We start from the raw sequence: 22,690 nt of genomic DNA, 5'->3' as shown, positions 1-22,690 counted from the left end.
TCTGGCCAGATATAACTATATCGAAGTTGTCAACAGCATCAGATTCGATCAGATCCGATTACGTAGTTACCCGGGGAAAATGATTTTGATCTGACCAGATAAAATTATATCTGATCAGATAAAATTATATCTTTGCAGATCATTTATATCTGATCAGAACTAATAATTACACATGATCAGATCTTATTATATCTGGCCAACCACCGTTTATATCCGGTCAGATCTAATGAGATATAATTAGATCTAGGCTAGATAGACTGTCAGACATGATTATATCTAGTCAGATCGGCGTATATGTCGTAAGATCTGACCAGATATAACTATATCTGAACTAAATACAACAATTAACATAATCAGATCTTGTTATATCTGCTCAGATATAATCATGAAAATTGTTCATATCTGATGATTTACATTCACGCGATCACATACGTGGAGCAGCGCAGTGGATAGCGTCAAAGACTTTGGATCTGAAGGATGCAGGTTCGAGCCCAGCAGTCATCGGGATTTTTTCATCAATCAAATTCATGTATAACTCTTCTAAGTAACGTTTCTAATACGTTAGATTACATTTCGGATCGAATGAAAACTATATTATTTTTTTTTGCAATTTATTTTGTTTTTTTAATAGGGATCCCGGGAAAAAAGGTTTAGATCTGGCCACATATAATTATATCTGATCAGATCTGTCCAGATCTCGTCAGATAGAGACAATTTAAAGATCTGGCCAGATCTGACAAATCAGATCTGATCAGATATAATTATATATGGTCAGATCTAAATCGTTTTCCCCGGGGTGGCTCTAGTAGATTCAAAATTTGATATAAGTTTTCATGTAACAAACACAATTAAAAATTTTGTTGACCAGTATTATTAATTTGGTTGATTGCCTAATAATGATTCTTGTAATAACACAGGTCCACAAAAAAAAGTGGTGTGTGCTGGGTGTCAGACTAGGATTTTTTGGTGTATTTTTTCCCGCTGAACACGAATCTAAAGTCAGAATTGGGGGTCAAACTGCAAATATTGGAGAAAAACCCAATAAACCGAAAATATCACGATTTTGGCATTCTTTCCGCATGATATTATTATGACGCAGTTTTTACTTATTTCTCTCGGTAGTATCCAACCGTAATTTGTAATTACATAGATTAATTGCCTATTGTGTCTCATTAAGGTATCACACAGATGCAATCCCTCGCAAATTTGAATCACGGTGGAAACACGGTGGGTTTGTTCCATTTTACCACTGTGATTACGCGGTGTATCCACCGTGATTACACGGTGGCTTGACCACCGTGTATACACAGTGGTCAAGCCACCGCGTAATCACGGTGGATACACCGCGTAATCACAGTGGATACATAACATGTATATCACAATTTCACACTCATTTACGTAACGTTGTGACGTAACATAATGAATGTAAATGTGATGTTAATGTAACGTACATGTTACATTGGTGATATAACGGTGATGTCATTTGAATATCATATTTATATAACATCGAAGTGATGAAAAAATACAAATTTTACGTTGAGGTTATATAACAGTGACCTCTAAGTGACATCATTTTCTATTAAATTGTACAAAGCACTTTTATGCGCTAGAAATTATAGTTGCTATATTAAAAAAAAATTAATAAAGAAAAAACATAAGAGATATTAATATGTGATTTATTGGCTGAAAACATACATACTTTTTTTATATAAAAGTACATTTTTTTAAATAAATATTTTAAAATCTCCAAGTTCTTACTTTTATTTATTTTTCTCGATACTGAAATGTTATTTTTTTTTTTGAGTATCGTCCCATACAGGTCGATACCAGACATAAATGTATCTGGTGTACTGGTCCCTGATTAAAAAAGTGAATTGAAAAGTATTGAAAACGATGAGAAATGAATCCTTTCGAATTCTTTCTATACCCTAAGGTATTCATTTTGACATAAAATGAATACTTTTCAATCCCAAAATAATAAAAGAATTTCAGAACTTCCGAGGAATTAAAAAAGATTCAAATGAATTGATATTTTTAATCTTTCTGAATCCTTCTCAATACCTAAATAATCCGACATTTCGGATCAAGTGTGGGATTAAAAAAGATTGAAATGAATTGAAATTTTTGAATCTTTCTGAATCCTTCTCAATACCTAAATAATTTCACATTTCGGGTCATGAGTGGGATTGAAAAAGATTGAAATGAATTGAAATTTTTGAATCTTTCCGAATCCTTCTCAATACCTAAATAATCTGATATTTCGATCAAGTGTGGGATTGAAAAAGATTGAAATGAATTGAAATTTTTGAATCTTTCTGAATCCTTCTCAATACCTAAATAATTTCACATTTCGGGTCATGTGTGGGATTGAAAAAGATTGAAATTTTTGAATCTTTCCGAATCCTCTCAATACCTAAATAATCTGATATTTCGATCAAGTGTGGGATTGAAAAAGATTGAAATGAATTGAAATTTTTGAATCTTTCTGAATCCTTCTCAATACCTAAATAATTTCACATTTCGGGTCATGAGCGGGATTGAAAAAGATTGAAATGAATTGAAATTTTTGAATCTTTCCGAATCCTTCTCAATACCTAAATAATTCCATATTGGAAGGTATTGAAATGATGAAAGATTGAATTCTTTTCAATACCTTCGAATTCCACTTTGGAATTGGAAAGTATTCAAACGATCGAAATTTCATTTCCATTCAATACTTTCCAAAACCGCCGAGGGATTGAAAAGAATTGAGATAATTTTCAATACTTTTCAATTCACTTTTTTAATCAGGGGTTACCTCGAATGTGCATTCGATTGGGGAATAAAAGTTGGATCATATGTATCCTTGGAGGAACAATTTGCGCGCCCATAAATTGCTTAGCGGTGGATTCTTGAACTACCAAATATTTACTGTGCAGCAACTACATGTTCGCACGTCAGATACTTTATTAATTTTTCCGCCTGCTTGTAAATAATTATTTTTTAATTATTTTTATTGTTATTTATTTGGATTTAATTTATTAAAAAAGAATAATAACAATAAAAATTATAAAAACTAAATAAAATGTCTAATAATAAAAGAAATATATTGTAACAATAAAAATAATTATTTAAATTATTTACAAGCAAATGAAAATACAGATGGAAATTTATATAAGTGAAAAAAAAAGTTTACTTCACCGATTCGACATAAACCTCAGCACATTTCAATAACAAATATTATTTTTTACATAAATTAAATGTAAAAATATTAATTATAGCAAATACATCATTTTTACGCATAAGCCTTCCTATTGCAATGCCGTCACATACGTACATCATTTTAAAGTAAAATTTTTTACATAAATGTGTTGAAATGTTTCGATGTAAAATAAATATAACTATTTTTTATCTTAGAGTGCTGTAACAGTATGTACATATCCGAACCATTACATTGAGATGTAAATGTGACGATAAAATTGAATCACCAAGATTATGTCACTTATAAGTCGATTTAGTTACGTAATTCCAAGGTAATATCTAGAATGTAAAGCTAACGTTAGTATGTGATATAAATATAACGTCACATTTAGGTCACCAATGTGATATCACTCGTTCAGTAACATGCATGTAATCTTAATGTCACATTTACGTCACAAATTTGACGTACCATTTACATTACAATTTATATCATCAGAATGTAAAATTTACGTTGAATTTGTTACGTTACATGTTCTCTAGATGTGATATCACTGTTACGATGGTGTGTTCACTGGGCTTTTCCACAACACCAACAAGTTTGCTCTTTTACCTTTGGCCCACTCAACTGTCCTTAAAGAAGAGTATTCAAACCTCGAAGCTATCCTAAAGATCATCAAGTACGAAGAACATAAATGGCAAGTGTGTGGTGTATTAAAAATTTCGTCCATGATACTTGGGCAGCAATCTGGATTCACGAAGTATACATGCTATTTGTGTATGTTTGATAGTAGGGATCGGAAAAATCACTACATGAAGAAAGTATGGCCTTCACGATCTTCATTTTTAATTGGACCACACAATATAATAAAAAAAAGGCCATTCGGCAGCCGAAATGGAAGGTAGATTTCTTACTCAATCGATTGAATAAGTTAATTTCATCCATGAATATCTTGTGATACATGTTAGTGTGTAGTCATGGTATGAAATTAGGCTCGTTTTCTAAGAGTGAGAGTAAAAAAGGACAACGACTTACTTTCTCGAAGAAATTCAGATAGTTAATTTGACAAAACATTGTATAGATAATATACCAGTATAGCCTTTATGCAAATAAAGTATTGCTATATTCATAGCCTACAATGTTTGTTTAATTTATTGATGATGATCTTACAGTATTACTATTAACAAAATAGTATCTTTCAGTGCAAACGAATTAAAAGATTATTTTAATATCGACAAGAAAAATTTAACGAAAATAGATTGTAATGTGTAATGCATAAGTTATTAAGACTTAAAACCATGAAAGATGCCCGTTTCTATATTAATGAAAATTTTCAATGCTTTAAAAGTATCATAAAACAGTAATAATTTCAAGTTTAAGGTACAAAGTTGAAGCCTATCAAGTCATCTTTAAAATACATTAGGTACAAATTATCTAAAATATTTAGTTCCAGAGTTATACGGACGTTAATAATTAAAAGAGCACTATAAATAATAACTAATAGAATTGAATTATACTGAGGAATGCAGAAGTTATCAGGAATAAAAACCATATTTTTAAATTTTCTTGATTCTATCCAAACATTCAGGGCTATCAAATTATTGAAAGAAAGAGTCAAAACATAACGTTTAAGGTTAAATATTTAAGCTTATTAAACAAACCCTGGCGGTTTCGAATCACCCCGGAAACCCGGTGGAATCACGGCGGTTACATGGTGGGTTTTTTGTCATTTTATCACCGTGATTACACGGTGTACCCACCGTGATTTCACGGTGGTTACACGCTGTACTCACCGTGATTCCACGTACACCGCGTAATCACAGTGGATACACCGTGTATACACGGTGGTAAAATGGCACAAACCCACAGTGTACGCACCGTAGATCCACGGTGTTTACACTTCCACAGTGTTTCCACCGTGATTCAAATCCGCCAGGGTCTTAGAAAATCTCTGTGGGATTTTCTAAGCAGGGTACGCAACAAGAAGGGTAATTCAAAAGTATTCAAAGTATTCAAAAGCATTGACAAGTATTTAAAATTTTTTTTTCTAATCGTTTTAAATCGTTTCTTTTAATAAGGATTTAGTCCAATACATGTCTGAGTATATTAGCAGTGTTTTTTTCCAGCAAACTTAACCAACGCCATCTTGTTTTGGGTCTCACTCAAATCCACTAAGCGTCTGGCTCTGTCCCTTGTTATGTAAAACAGATACGCCAACCTGGTAAACAACATGAGTATCTTAAATCTCTTGATTTCTTCTTACATATATATATATATATATATATATATATATATATATATATATATTAGGGTGATCCAAAAAATAACAAACTTTTTTTTTTCTTCAAAACAGGTTCAAAAGTTTCATTTAGATAAAAAAAGACGCCTGTGAAAATTATTTTCGTGCCTGATCGTGCATGATTCATGCATAATTCAGGCTTGATCCTGCATGACTCATTCATGGCCAGGCATGACTCATTCGTGATCAAGCATGATCATGCATGACTCATTCGTGATCAAGCATGATCATGCATGACTCATTCTAGATCAAGCTTGCGCATGCATTAAGTTTGAAATAATTGTATCCAGAGATATTATCCATCAGGAAAGGTCATGCTTGAGCATGCTCTATTATGCATGACCATGCATGGTTCATACTTGATCATGCATAACTCATTCATGGCCAGACATGACTCATTGGTGATCAAGCATGATCATGCATGGCTCATTCTAGATTAGACTTGCTCATAACTTACGTTATGAATAATTGTCTACAGAGATATTATTTATCAGGAAAGGTCATGATTGAGCATGCTCTGTCACGCATGACCATACGTGGTTCATACTTGATCATGTATAACTCATTTGTGATCAAGCATGATCATGCATGATTCATTCTAGATCAGGCTTGCTCATGACTTACGTTAGAAATCATTGTATCTCGAGATGGAATCCCTCGGGAAAGGTCATGGTTGAGCATGCTCTGTCATCCATGATCATGCACGGTGCAGACATGATCATCATCGGTTATATGCAAATAGTGAAAACTATTTATAAATATTCAGGCTTGATCATAAATGACTAAGCATACTCGTTCATATTTGTATTCATTCGGGCTATCGATATTTTTTCTCAATTTATCTATAAATTGTCTTATTGAGAAGGTTATTTGCATGTTTGCATGTTTAGGTTTCCACTATATATAGATGGTTTTCGCTAAATTTAAATTTGTATTCATAAATATTAATTGTTTAATGCATTAAGTGAATAATATGTTAAAAACAGTTTTTAATGAAAGTTCAAAATAAAAGAACCAATGAAAATTGATAAATTACTCTCTATCATTTGTATAGTACGATTAATTATATACCTTAGTTTCTAATACTTACAGCAACATCTTTCAAATAAATAAGCTATGGGAATGCATGTGCATGCATAATAACGCGTGCTCATGTATGGGAATGCCTGATCGTATTTTTCATAAGCAGCCAATATTTAAATACGACCAAACGTGCTCAAGAGGAATCACAGATTACAAAATCATATGCCTGCTCAGGGAAGATCATGCATGATAATGTATGATCATTAGACTGGGCCAAAAAAATCGACTATTTTTTTTTTTAACGATACTGTGGAAATATTATTTGGGATGACAAAAAAAAATTATTGTGAAAATTTGAGCCCTTAATTTTGATATTAAGAGGTGTATCATCGCAATTTTCGATTTTTTTTAAATAAGCGGGTTTTTGTCTCATAACTCTCATAACTCTCAATCCATCGAGATAAACGGAATCGACTCCGATACATTTTTTGAAGGAAATTTGATGCTCTACAAAAAAGGTCTGATTAAAATTTTTCGTCAGATGAACCGTTTCCTTATAATCAAGCTTTGAACGTTGGTATGATTTTAAAATTTGATTGTTCAACTTTGGAATTTTGTAATTCATGTAAAAATAAGTTTCCGGAAAAAAACAATGAATATTTTTGATGGAAATTGAATGCTCTACAAAAAAAGTCTCTTATCAATTTTCGCTAAATTCATTCCTTCAAAAGTTATTCAAGGTTGAAGTTATGTAAAACGACTTCAATAATCTTGAATAACTTTTGAAGGAGTGAATTTAGCGAAAATTGTTAAGGGACTTTTTTTGTAGAGCATTCAATTTCCTTCAAAAATATTCATTGTTTTTTTCCGGAAACTTATTTTTACATGAATTACAAAATTCTAAAGTTGAACAATCAAATTTTAAAATCATACCAACGTTCAAAGCATGATTATAAGAAAACGGTTCATCTGACGAAAAATTTTAATCAGACCTTTTTTGTAGAGCATCAAATTTCCTTCAAAAAATGTATCGGAGTCGATTCCGTTTATCTCGATGGATTGAGAGTTATGAGACAAAAACCCGCTTATTTAAAAAAAATCGAAAATTGCGATGATACCCCTTGTTAAATAAAAGTATTAAAAATGATTTCACATGTTAAACGCCCGTAAGAGATAGTATTAAAAAGGATTTGAAGAATTAGAAAGTATTCAAAACGATTAAAAATCAAATCCTTTTTAATACTTTTGAATCCTTTTGTTTAATAAGGGACACCTCTTAATATCAAAATTAAGGGCTCAAATTTTCACAATAATTTTTTTTTGTCATCCCAAATAATATTTCCACAGTATCGTTAAAAAAAAAAATAGTCGATTTTTTTGGCCCAGTCTAATGATCATGCATGATAATGTATGGTCATGCATGATCATGTCTGGCCAAAATCCAGGTCTGATCATGCATGACTGGGCACGATCATGACTTCTCAGGCAGAATCATGCATGATCATGACTGCTCAGGCAAAATCATGCCTGTTCATGTCTGGCCAAAATTCAGGCCTGATCATCCATGAGATTTAAGCCTGCTCAGGCATGATCATGCATGCTGATTTTTTCCCGGGCTCTGATTACGCGGTGTATCCACCATGATTCCACGGTGGCTTTACCACCGTGTATACACGGAGTTTCACTGTGATTACGCGGTGGATACAGCGTGAAACCACGGTGGTGAAATAGCACAAAGCCACCGTGGAATCACGGTGGATACACTGCGTAATCACAGTGGAAACACTGTGTATACCCGGTGGTGAAATGGAACAAACCCACCGTGTTACCACAGTGGATCCACGGTGTTTACACTTCCACGGTGTTTCCACCGTGATTCAAATCTGCGAGGGTTGAGAGGTTTGCATGTTTAGGTTTCCACTATATTTAAATGGTGCTCTACTAAAATACATATTTATTATTCATAAATATGTATTTTTAAGACAATAAAACGCAAAAGAAGTCAATTTCATGATTTGTAATTTTTTTCATTTTTCCTTCCAGTAATTTCGCAAAATAAATATACTTTTTGAAGAATTGGTGGATACTGTTATTTATTTGTGGTAGTGGTATATATTGTGCGGACAACCCTAAAGTTTTAGTAGTTAATATTGCAAAATGGCGGAGTAGTGAATTTTTTTGCAAAAAAAGCCATTTTTTCAGAATTTTGACCTATATGACCAGTTTTTAGAACGCCATCTATAAATTAACCAAGTTAAACCATTAGAAATATTGAAGAACTCGTCAACGAACATGACCCAATTAGTTAAAAGTCTCAAAAACATTTACACATCTTGTCTGGCCGGGTTTTTCAGCGTGGGGTAATGAGTTACCCCATGTGGCCGTTATGAGGCCTGAGGGAGGTGTGGCCGTTAAGGGTTAATTAACATACTATCGCCATCATTAATCCCAGTCAATTTTTGAAAACACTGTGAAATAAATTTCTGCATTTTAAACATCTACTAAGACACAAATCATAAATGAATAATTGAAAAAAAAATCATTTCATATTAAAAACGGTATAAAAATTAATTTCCTAAAATAAAATACTATATACACTGGTCACAGAAATTAAGGGATAGAAAAATATCCGAAATTTTTAGGTAATTTTCAACATGCTGTAACTCGGTGAAAAATGGTCGTAGAAGAAAATTAAAAAAGCAAATTGTAGCCTCAAGGTTCTAGTTTTCAGATCTGGACCTCAAAATTTTTTATCATGTACGGTTCCGGAGTAATCATAAGAAAATCAACAAACAAAAAATTTTCAAAATTTTTGCTGGTCTTTCAATACCTCTATGGGCGTCAATAAATTTTTTTAAACAATCCGACCGTATGACTTTTCTAGGAAATTTTATGCCCTTTAATTTGGCGGCCTGAAAAAGTCTCTACGGCGATTTGGCGCCGAGTTATCATTGATCAAAGCAAAAAAGTCTATTTTGGCTTTGATAATCAAAAACTTCGGATGTATTTGTCGTGCAGAGAATAGAAGCAGGGTTTCGAAAACTGGAAAACATTTTCTATAAGGCAAAATTAGTGGCATTTGATAGAAAAAATTTTTTTAAAGCGATATTGTTTAGTGAAAAACAGGTCAAAATTCACAAATTTAAGGATATTGGGAAATCTTGCTATAACTTTGGATATAACAGATAAACAAAGGATATCTTCATCTTTTTTTCAACCTCAAAGTGTCCCGGAAAAACCCTAAAAATTTCAAATCGCTGCGATTTTTCTTTCTTAATGCCCCGAAGCTTTAAATTTATCGATTTTGTCAAAAATCACCATGATTGGTAGTTTCTCGGTTTTGGTTCATTTTTTCGATTTGAAAATATTTTTTTCACCGATAATCTTCATTTCTTTGATCAAAAAAATCGATTATCGAAAAAAATTAAAAAAAAAAAAAAATTGAAAAAAAATTTTTTTTTTTGATGTATTCGCAATGATTTATCATTGTCAATAAAAAATCCTCAATTTTTTTTACCGCTGTAATTGCATCTGCTCCCTGATTAAAAAAGTGAATTGAAAAGTATTGAAAATTATTTCAATTCTTTTCAATCCCTCGGCGGTTTTGGAAAGTATTGAATGGAATTGAAATTTCGATCGTTTGAATACTTTCAAATTCCAAAGTGGAATTCGAAAGTATTGAAAAGAATTCAATCCTTCATCATTTCATCATCGGATTATTTAGGTATTGAGAAGGATTCGGAAAGATTCAAAAATTTCAATTCATTTCAATCTTTTTCGATCCCACACTTGATCCGAAATGTCAGATTATTTAGGTATTGAGAAAGATTCGGAAAGATTCAAAAATTTCAATTCATTTCAATCTTTTTCAATCCCACACATGACCCGAAATGTGATATTATTTAGGTATTGAGAAGGATTCGGAAAGATTCAAAAATTTCAATTCATTTCAATCATTTCCAATCCCACACATGACCCGAAATATTGGATCATTCAGGTATTGAGAAGGATTCAGAGAGATTCAAAAATTTCAATTCATTTCAATCTTTTTCAATCCCAAACTTGATCCGAAATGTCGGATTATTTTGGTATTGAGAAAAATTCAGAAAGATTAAAAATATCAATTCATTTGAATCTTTTTCAATTCCTCGGAAGTTCCGAAATTCTTTCATTATTTTGGGATTGAAAAGTATTCATTTTATGTCAAAATGAAAACCTTGGGGTATAGAAAGTATTCGAAAGGATTCATTTCTCATCTTTTTCAATACTTTTCAATTCAGTTTTTTAATCAGGGCTTTAAATGTCAACTTAACAAACATACGTTTTGACAATGATAAATCATTGCGAATACAACAAAAAAAAAATTTTTGAAAAAAAAAACTTTCAAAATTTTTTTTTTTTAATTTTTTTCGATAATCGATCTTTTTGATCAAAGAAATGAAGATTATCGGTGAAAAAAATATTTTCAAATCGAAAAAATAAACAAAATCCAAGAAACTACCAATCATGGTGATTTTTGACAAAATCGATAAATTTAAAGCTTCGGGGCATTAAGAAAGAAAAATCGCAGCGATTTGAAATTTTTAGGGTTTTTTCAGGACACTTTGAGGTTGAAAAAAAGATGAAGATATCCTTTGTTTATCTGTTATATCCAAAGTTATAGCAAGATTTCCCAATATCCTTAAATTTGTGAATTTTGACCTGTTTTTCACTAAACAATATCGCTTTAAAAAAATTTTTTCTATCAAATGCCACTAATTTTGCCTTATAGAAAATGTTTTCCAGTTTTCGAAACCCTGCTTCTATTCTCTGCACGACCAACAAAGTTATTGATTATCAAAGCCAAAATAGACTTTTTTGCTTTGATCAATGATAACTCGGCGCCAAATCGCCGTAGAGACTTTTTCAGGCCGCCAAATTAAAGGGCATAAAATTTCCTAGAAAAGTCATACGGTCGGATTGTTTAAAAAAATTTATTGACGCCCATAGAGGTATTGAAAGACCAGCAAAAATTTTGAAAATTTTTTGTTTGTTGATTTTCTTATGATTACTCCGGAACCGTACATGATAAAAAATTTTGAGGTCCAGATCTGAAAACTAGAACCTTGAGGCTACAATTTGCTTTTTTAATTTTCTTCTACGACCATTTTTCACCGAGTTACAGCATGTTGAAAATCACCTAAAAATTTCGGATATTTTTCTATCCCTTAATTTCTGTGACCAGTGTACATAAAAATATATGAAAATAAATAAACGCATTACTATAAATATACCAAATAAATTTTGAATACCCTAGCGGTTTTGATGACACCGTAGAAACGTGGTGAAAACACGGAGTTTCTACGGTGTTAACTCCCTTACAGTGTTTCCACAGTGTATCGACGGAGTTACGACGATGTTTTGATGGTAAAAGGGCGACGTTTCTTGTGCAGTTACGAGATAAGGTTTCTCTCGTGTTTTCTTTGAGTTTGGTCGTCGTTCGCCTGGAGTTTTCACTGTGTTTTTTTTTAGACTCTCGTCAGTGTTTTGCCGGTGTTTTCTTGGAGTTTTGTCGGTGTTTCTCCGGAGTTTTGTTAGGATTTTCACGGAGTTTTGTCGGTGTATCGTCGGAGTTTTAGCGGCTTTGACACTCGGAGTTTTGTTGGAGTTTTTGCGGAGTTTTGTGGGTGTACTGTCAATATATTCTCGGAATTTTTCTGATAGATTCGTGGCTTTCCAACGGTATTAAGTATATAATGTAGTGCATACTAGAATTTAATTATGAAAAACATTGTTTCGAAGTAAATGATATTTGGTTTTTGAATTAAAAAGTTTATTTCAAATAAGAATAAAGTACTAATTATAAAATGCATATCTCTGGAATTATTAGTAAATCTATTTTTTAATTAAATTATTGATCATATTGGTTTATCTTAAATAATTGATTTTGATGAAAAATTAATCGATGACTTAAAAGTGATACACCCTGATTGAACATTGCATACACCTAAGTACTGTCTTCGTTAAGGTATATTTACATTTACATAATACAGTCGACTCTGTCTAAAAGTTCCACGTCGGGACAGGACCATTGCCTAAAGGTTCCCTCCCCACCATCAGCACTTCCCCTACAATATATTCCCCTCGAGCGCCGAGGCGCACGCTAAAACGAACACATTGCGTAGTAAACATAACCTCAAAAAAACGTGCATTTACAGTTAGCGCTCGAAAACTGAATTGTGATTCGTCACTCGAGAAAGCGGGTGGGGGAATATCCGGGAACCTTTAAGCAATGTATCCTGGAACCTATAGACAGCGGGAACCTTTAGGCAGAGAACCTTTAGACAGAATCGACTGTATACTAAATGAGCTTAAATTCATGATAAAAATTTTGTAAGTAAAGGGTTGTTTAATCAACCATCCCTGATTAAACAAAACGATTTGTGACGATTAAAACGGTTTTAATCGTTTTAAATCGTCATGAATCGTCAATTGATGATTAAAAAGGATTAAAAACGATCAAATTTTTAATTGTTTTAAATCGTTTTTAATCTTCATTCGGAACCAGAAATTGCAATATTATTTTACAATCAAAGGCGGTTCATGAGGATTTGAAATTTTTAATTAAATAACTATATAATACAAATAATTTTATATGAATTCGTTTGTATATAATTTGTTACTACCCAGGAAAAAATCATCAGACCTGATCATGCATGATCATGCGTTAATCTCATGCATGATCATGCCTCAATATTTGCCAGCCATGAGCATGCGTGATCATGCCTGACCAAGCATGATCACGCATGCTCATAGCTGGCAAATATTCAGGCATGATCATGCTTGAGCAAGCATAATCATGTTTGACCAAGCATGATCAGTCCTGATCAAGCACAATCCCTAAAATTATTTTAAAAAATAAAAATGATGATAAGTCAATTTTAAATTAACTTATTGTGTTAGTATTGATGTATAGTTAATGTTTACTGGCTGAAAAGTGTTATTGAAATTTAACCCGGGACGGGTCTCGAAAGCGCAACCGTCGTGTTATAAAGCACGTCCGCTGTCCACTAGGCTGACCTGTCCTGTACAGTTTACGACGATTCTTAACATCTTTTAAAAACTCCGGTTGTGAAAAATAAAATATCATTCGAATTCAATTTTGATTTGGTTATTACATATCTTTTTAATAATGAATGAAAATAATTCTAGTTATAAATTACAAACAAATTAAAAAATTACATTAATCTTAATTATTCATTTAAAAAAAAAAGAAATATGCAATTGTATTGACTATCATTATCAATTTCGCAAGAATTTATCAATTCAATTCTTCAATTATTAAAAAAAAAAAATTGTAATTGAATCTATTTTAATTATTTTTTAGAAAAAAAAGATTAATTTTAATTATTAGTTGAATAAAAAAATATAAATTGAATTTATTTTAATCGATAAAAAAAATAAAATAACTTTAACTACTAACTTCAAAATAAAAATAGATGTTCAATTATTCAAATTTGTTCATCAAAAATATTTGATTATTCCTGATTAAAAACTTCGATTAGATCTGATTCAAGCTCGATCGGATTTCGATTGTATTTTTTTGCATGATCAGATATGACTTTGCATGAATCATGCTTAATCGTGCATGATTCATACATGACCATGCTTAGTCTTGTCTAAGCCTTAAGGCTTATAAAACAATAAATACTAACAGTTTTACAGTACAGATAACTTTGGCTGATAATGATTTAATTATTCATAGATCAATACAATTTTTCGTAGAGTTTGAGAAAATAATATGTTTTGTTTTAGATGAATTTGTTATTGAACATACAAAATTTTTCTGTAATGTTGAACATCAGGTGAATATTACTCATATAATGCCTATTCGTGAAAGTGGAAAACTGTTATTTCTTACAATAAATCAAATTAAAACAATGCACCATGTATTGCGCGTGGGAAATGATATATGTAATAGTTTTGATTTATTAAAAAATAAATTTTAAGCAACAAAATTTTTTAATTTCAATTATTATTATACATTAATAATTATACATTCTCATCCATGATCATACATGATTGAATATCACTTTATATGAATCGGGCATAGTCATGTATGTTCATGGAAACTCATACTCAGTCATGCAATCTCATGCATAATGATTAATTTCCCGTTATATATAGTCATGCATGATTGAGCTTGATTTTACATGGTCATGTATAACGTTGCATAATTCGTGCAGTGTCATGAATGATCATTCATGACTGAGCTTGGTCATGCGTGACGTTGCACGAATCATGTGTGACTATTCCTTTCTTGTCATGCACGATCATGTACGATTGAACATGATTTAACATGGTCATGCATGACGTTGCATAATTCGTGCAGTGTCATGAATGATCATTCATGACTGAGCTTGGTCATACATGACGTTGCATGAATCATGTGTAATTATTCTTTCCTCGTCATGCATGACCATGTGCAATTGAGCATGGATTTGCATGGGCATGCATGCCTTTGCATGAATCATGCAAATCCAGGCATGATCATTCATGATTAAGCTTGGCCATGCATGATATTGCATGAATCATGCAAATCCAGGCATGATCATTCATGATTAAGCTTGGCCATGCATGATATTGCATGAATCATGCATGATCAAGCATGGTCAGGCCTGGTGATTTTTTCTCGGGTATGCTAAATTAGTGGTGTAATAAATAGTTTATTATCGTGATTAAACGGTAGTACGATAAATAACAATTCTGTGGAAATTACATTTAAAAATGGCTAAAAGACTTCATACTTACGATTGTGGGCGATTAAAACAAATATTGCATTTATCATGAATTGTTTATTTTATAATGGGAATTAATTAATCATGATAATTAATAAGTGATAATATTAAATTGTAGCTATAAGTGAATTGTAACTGTCATTAAAATTTTAAACTTTTCCAATGGTTTGAAGTACTTCGTTACTTTTATTAAGCATTGTTAATTTTATACTAAAAGTAATTAATGGAATTTAAACTTGTAATTTGATTATATTAATTTATTAAATATTATTTCTTAAATAAATTTATATGAATTTTTTAAATTAAATGGCATTGATTTATTTAATTTATTTATATTAATCTCTACTATACATTTATGTTAATTTAGTCAATTTATCAACGTGTATGCCAATGATTAATTGAACATATATGGCCTTTATAGTCCATGTATGGCCATACATAGAAACGTATGACTATATATGACCATGTATGCCCGTGATTAATTAAACATATATGGCCGTACATGGTCCACGTATGGGCATGTATGGCCATACATAGTTGTAGTGTTGAGTACTGTTCCGGCCAGTAGTGGATACAGTTTAGATAGTATCACTTGTAGGAAAACAAATATTGACAACGGGGCCAGTCTTGGCACAATACTGGGCTACCAAGGCTCGGCCTCCCAAGGTTGGTCCGAGATCCGACCAACGTTCAAGTGACGAGTCTTGGTTTGCCAGTCTTGGGACAAGATTCAGCCAATGCTCAAGTGACAAACCTTGGTTTGCCAGTCGTGGGACAAGGTTCAGCCAATGCTCAAGTGACAAGCCTTGGCTTGGCAGTCTTGGGACACGGTTCAGCCAATGCTCAAGTGACAAGCCTTGGTTTGCCAGTCTTGGGACAAGGTTCAGCCAATGCTCAAGTGACAAATCTTGGCTTGCCAGTCTTGGGACAAGGTTCAGCCAATGCTCAAGTGACAAGCCTTGGCTTGGCAGTCTTGGGACACGGTTCAGCCAATGCTCAAGTGACAAGCCTTGGTTTGCCAGTCTTGGGACAAGGTTCAGCCATTATGCAAGTGACAAGCCTTAGTTTACCAGTCTAAATAACAAATAGTACCTAAAAACCCCTGGCTTCTGTGAATAGCGTAACAGCCTAGTGGATAAGACGCTTGCATAGCAGTCATGAAGGACCAGGTTCGAGACCCAGCAAATGCAAAAAAAAAAATTAGTTTCATCGATCCACCTGATTTCTCTGTGTACAAATTTATTTCCACATCTTACCATCCCGCACATGTCTACTAATATTTTTTTTTTTTTTAAATTTATTCTTAATAAGCATAGGTGCTTATTTAGCAACAGTCTTGGCACAACACTGGCTCTCGATATTGGGCCAATACTTAGATGCAGTCTTGGCACAACACTGTCACTCAAGCTTGGCTGGGTGTTATCATTTCGATGCTTAGACAGACTTGGGCCAAGCTTGGATTTCAAGCTTTCCCCAGAGTTAATAAGTCTTGCACCAAGCCTCGGCCAAGCTTGGGCCTATCGTTTCTTCCTATATGGGATACAGTACTGGCTAAAATTTTTCTTTTACAGAAAGTACTCAGCACTATCCCAGAGAATCGCCATTACTATATTGTTTTTTCCGTGTATGATATACATTTATCAAAATGGGAATCTGTTAAAAGACACTTATCCAAAAAATTAAAGGAACAAAAAAATTTTATAAATTTTTTAGTGATCTCTAGAAGGCTGTATTTTCGTGAAAAATAATCGTATCAAAAAAACAAGAAAAGCAAATTGAAGCTTGAAATCTCTAGTTTGAAGATCTTCCAGCAGTATATTTTTTCGAGCCACGGTTTTTGTGGAATCATAAGAAAAAGGTCGAGACAAAATTTTTCTAAATTTTTTGGTTTTGTTTTTAAGGTCTACGGGGCCGGGTAAAATTTTTTCAAAAAAACAAATTCATGGCTCGCTTAGGAAATTTATTCAGCTACAATTTGCTTTTTTTGTTTCTCTGTACGTCAATTTCCTGCTGAGATATCAGCCTTCAAATGAAAAAGGATTCTTTTGTCTTTGATTATTGATATCTCAGCAAATAATGGCCGCACAGTAATTTAAAGGGCAGTTTAAGAAACTTGAATAAATTTCCTACAAGCTCCATTTTCGATTTTTTCAAAAAACATATTTATTTTCATCCGTGATATCCATTTGAAAAACCCTTAAAAAATGGCCATTTTCTGGTTTTTTAGTCAACTCATCATTACTATGCAAATATTAATAAAAAAAATAATGTTGCCAGGTAATTTTATAGCTTAATGTACCCTCAAAAACCCTGGAAATTTTCAGATTGATCCATTGAACCGTTTGTCTGGTCCGATTGCTCAAAGTTTTGCAAAACAATTAAAGGAACAAGTTTTGTTCCTTAAATTGTCTAATCGTTATCAAAATGAAAAAATCAATTTTTTTCAGATTTTCTTTCATTTTTGCGTTAGTTATTCAGTAAATGTAAGGTAAAGAGAAAAAAAAAATTTTTTTTCCAAAAAACGAGATAAAACAAGAATTTTTTTACTTTTCTTTTTTACGTTTTATTCAGTTTTTTTTTTCGTTTTTCGGAAAAATTTTTTTTTTTTCTCTTTACCTTACATTTACTGAATAACTAACACAAAAATGAAAGAAAATCTGAAAAAAATTGATTTTTTCATTTTGATAACGATTAGACAATTTAAGGAACAAAACTTGTTCCTTTAATTGTTTTGCAAAACTTTGAGCAATCGGATCAGACAAACGGTTCAATGGATCAATCTGAAAATTTCCAGGGTTTTTGAGGGTACATTAAGCTATAAAATTACCTGGCAACATTATTTTTTTTATTAATATTTGCATAGTAACGATGAGTTGACTAAAAAACCAGAAAATGGGTTTTTCAAATGGATATCACGGATGAAAATAAATATGTTTTTTGAAAAAATCGAAAATGGAGCTTGTAGGAAATTTATTCAAGTTTCTTAAACTGCCCTTTTAAATTACTGTGCGGCCATTATTTGCTGAGATATCAACAATCAAAGACAAAAGAATCCTTTTTCATTTGAAGGCTGATATCTCAGCAGGAAATTGACGTACAGAGAAACAAAAAAAGCAAATTGTAGCTGAATAAATTTCCTAAGCGAGCCATGAATTCGTTTTTTTTTGAAAAAATTTTACCCGGCCCCGTAGACCTTAAAAACAAAACCAAAAAATTTAGAAAAATTTTTTCTCGACCTTTTTCTTATGATTCCGCAAAAACCGTGGCTCGAAAAAATATACTGCTGGAAGATCTTCAAACTAGAGATTTCAAGCTTCAATTTGCTTTTTTTGTTTTTTCGATACGATTATTTTTCACGAAAATACAGCCTTCCAGAAATCACTAAAAAATTTATAAAATTTTTTTGTTCTTTAATTTTTTGGATAAGTGTATATTGAATATAATTTCAACTATATGTTTACCCGTGAAAATGAAAGGAAGGGGGAAGGCAAAATGGGCCCCTTCAGAAATGAGGGCTTATATGTAATATAAATGTCAGCCCATTTTGCCCGCAGGGCCCAGTTTGCCCCACTCTCACCTAACAGGGGGGGGGGGGGGGCTCTTAAAATTTTGAGCGCCTCGAATGATTTGGGGGCAAAATGGGCCCCTTAAATTTTGGAGGCCCTATTTGCCCTCCCCCCTTCTCCTATGGTCATATATGGCCATACACGGTCATGTATGATCATATATGGGCATATCTGGTCATATATGGCCATGTCTGGCCAATTTCCATACATGGCCATATATGGAGCATTCATATATGACCATATATGATTTATTTTTCACGGGTGGATTTCCCATGTGGAAATCCAGAAACCCGTGGTTTCCTACATGGATTTTTATGTAAATCCATACACTCCTATATTAATTCCAAATGATTTATGCATAAATTCATACTTTCCTATATTGATTCCTATGGATTCGCATGCAATCCTAAATGGATTTTTTTGATATGGTCCATTATCACAGATCTATATACTACCCAGTTAATTTATCTGAGACAGTAGATTATTATTTAAAAAACAAATTTTATTTGAAAATGGTTATGTTTATTTTACATACATTTATTATAATACTTCTTTTTATATGGTTATGTTTTTAATATGGATGTTTATTTTCATGGATTTTTTTAACTTCCCGCTAATTTCTAGTTATGTTTATTATTTGTAAGTTTATTTTGCTCGGTTTAATATACAGATGTTTATTTTTAGTTTTTCTTTGTTATTTATTAATTTATTGATGAGTTTTATATTTATAGATATATTTATTAGTTCATTTATATTTTAAACGTTCTATTTTTGCGTTTGTGTTTTGAATTATTGGTATTTTATTATTCATTTATTCAACTATATTCAAAATTTATTCGGTATATTTATAGTAATGCGTTTATTTATTTTTATATATTTTTATATATATAGTATTTTATTTTAGGAAATTAATTTTTATACCGTTTTTAATATGAACTGATTTTTTTTTTCAATTATTTATTTATGATTTGTGTCAAAATAGATGTTTAAAATGCAGAAGTTTATTTCACAGTGCTTTCAAAAATAGACTGGAATTAATGACGGCGATAGTATGTCTACTGTCCCTGATTAAAAGAAACAATTCAAAACGATTTGCAATGTTAAATGCCCATAAGAAGGGTGATTCAAAAGTATTCAACGTATTCAAAAGCATTAAAAAGTATTTAAAATTTTTTTTTTCTAATCGTTTTAAATCGTTTCTTTTAATAAGGGGTGTAAAATTGACACGAAATGTGATTTATGTTACAGTGAATATAAATTCGTCATCTGTGTATGCTTATTTTTTAATTAAAACATGCATAGTGATATCAATGTTCTTGTTGGTTTGATCAATACGTTCGGATTCCAACGTCAAAAAATATATGAACGGAACGACTTGTATGTCTGAATAGTGGCTTCCTTTATCTCATGTATACTTGAGTATAAGTATACATAAATTGTATTTTTATTTTATTTTAAATATTTTTTAGCACGAAAAATTGTAGTAATATACCTTTGGCACTTAATCCTGACACATTATATTGGCCTGGCCCTGGTCCTGGACTTTCATTTTTTAGTGAATACCTGAAAAAAATAGTAGCTAAAAAACTAAAAATAATGGTTAAATTTTTAATACATATAGAGTATCAATTACCGACTACCAAATGAAAATGCTGGAGCTCGACCTCGTTTAGAATCAGGAACAGTTTTACCTGAAATTTGGTGTTTATTTAATTCAATGAATGAACCCTTATTTTATGTTTAAATTTTAACATTAATTGTTTTAGTATACAACCTATAAGTGACGGCAAAGAAACACATGCAGGTCCTGGACTCCGGAATTCGGCGCTGATCGGTCCTCGTCTCTTTGTTGGAGACCATTGCCGCTGTGTTAAACCACCCATTATCTAACGAAAAAGTCAAGTAATTACTTCAAAGATAAAAAATACCCTCAATAATTCCTGAAGTAAATATCAAATTATTATTATGATTCATTTAAATTGAAATAATGAAATCAGCTGAAATAAAAACTTATCAAAAAATGCACACATTCATAGACGAAAAAAAAAATGAAAATAATGATTCAAATCATATCAGCGAAACAATTTTTATCATAGAATATATGTGATCTTTATGTATCTTCCGATGTATAATTGCAAATGACGCATTTAAATTAGTAATCTAATAACTATCTCTGTTTATTCGTAATCACACTTTGAAAAGAAAATACATCAACTGCTTTACTTACACTGGTAAAATGATTTCTTTATAATAAATATATTAATAGAGTTGAGGCTTTTCAGTGAAATTTTATTAATATTAAAGATATTTTATTGATAATAAATAAATATCATAGACATCTCAAAAATAATTAAGCTTTAAAGTATTTGCTTGAAATAAATTATATACTTTGAGTATATAAGTGATTCATTCTGTTTAATTAAGTTTAAATCAATATTAACTAGGAATCTGATTTGCTTTCAATCAAAACTTTTATTTTCAATAAACTGACGGTTCACAATCATAAAACTATTGAAATTTACAGTAAATTTCAATAATAAAAATACAGTAAAATACTTATCATCGAGAATTTATTTTTACTGATATCAACAAATTTCAGAAATATCTAAATACTTTAAATACACTATGACTTGAACATTACAAGTCCTTCTAAGATTCACTGTTATATATTTTGTATTCAAATTTTTCCACCGACTGTAACTTGCATTCAAAGTTGTAGTACTGCACAGGAATTATCAGTAATTTTTTTATTGTAAGTTTATGTATAATCATATTTTCGTATTATTTTCAACTTACTTATAAAAAAATTTATTGTTAAGTTGAGTCGATACAAAAATCACTTTCACTTAATAATTAATGTAAAATTGATAATAATAGAATACACTTTTTCAATTAGATGGTCTTGCAACGAATGTACTTAAATCTGGTAAGCATATACTTTACTCTCTTTAAACCTCTATCCGCATGCGCACATTCTACTTCATAGTATTTGACGCATATATGCTAGTCCTTTGGCTGAAGAGGAAGGTCCGTATACATTTTTATATCTTATTAGCTTATTACTATATGAAACTAACTAATTAACTTGAAATTTATCAATATATTACAAACATGTGAGCAATGCATTTGTCAACTTTGATGAATAATCATCATCACTATTTGATTTCTGAGCTTTACTGCTTGTATTTGACACAATTGTTTGTTTGAAATAGTTCACAGCAAATTGAGCGTATTTTTTTCCTTCACCATTTGAAAATTCTGACGTTTTTAACTACTTTTCGATTGATTGAAGTCCTATTAACACTTCTTTCGTTGTTTCAAAATCTAATTGAGTATTGTCAGGTATTCTACCTAACGCAGCATGCTCTAAAAATTCCTCTGATTAAAAGAAACAATTCAAAACGATAAGAAACGATTCAAAACAATTCAAAGTGATCCAATTTTACTACTATATAGATTAGAGTGTTTAAAAAAATCGACTTTTTTTTCTCGAAGAACATTGAAAAATCGACAGAGTATCTCTAGACAAAGACCCTGTTAAAATATGAGACCTTAATATTAATATTTAAAGGTGGCGATTCGCGATTTTCTATGTTCCATTTAAATAACATGGGAAAAAAAAAATTTTTAGTTTGGAATTTTATACTTCGGCGATGGCTTCCCTCGCAGATTTGAATCACGGTGGAAACACCGTGGAAGTGTAAACACCGTGGATCCACCGTGGTTACACGGTGGGTTTGTTCCATTTCACCACCGGGTACACACAGTGTATCCACTGTGATTACGCGGTGTATCCACCGTGGAATCACGGTGGCTTTGTGCTATTTCACCACCGTGGTTCCACGCT

General features: G+C 31.7%; 1 protein-coding gene across 1 annotated transcript in view; it reads right to left on the bottom strand.

The window, feature by feature from the left end:
* The window catches only part of LOC130674569 (outer dense fiber protein 3-like), a 66,038-nt gene extending 43,763 nt beyond the window's left edge, over positions 1-22,275 (bottom strand). Inside the window, exons 1-4 of the mRNA XM_057479930.1 lie at positions 21,640-22,275; positions 20,618-20,729; positions 20,477-20,534; positions 20,336-20,406 (exon numbers count right to left, since the gene is read on the bottom strand). Coding sequence (XP_057335913.1) covers positions 20,336-20,406; positions 20,477-20,534; positions 20,618-20,726 — 238 coding nt within the window. The 5' untranslated portion in view covers positions 20,727-20,729; positions 21,640-22,275. The remainder of the gene's footprint in view (positions 1-20,335; positions 20,407-20,476; positions 20,535-20,617; positions 20,730-21,639) is intronic.
* Between the last annotated feature and the right edge of the window lie 415 nt (positions 22,276-22,690).

This window comes from Microplitis mediator, chromosome 9 (assembly GCF_029852145.1).
Source record: "Microplitis mediator isolate UGA2020A chromosome 9, iyMicMedi2.1, whole genome shotgun sequence".
Lineage (NCBI taxonomy): Eukaryota > Metazoa > Arthropoda > Insecta > Hymenoptera > Braconidae > Microplitis > Microplitis mediator.
This window is presented reverse-complemented; position numbering and strand designations above follow the sequence as displayed.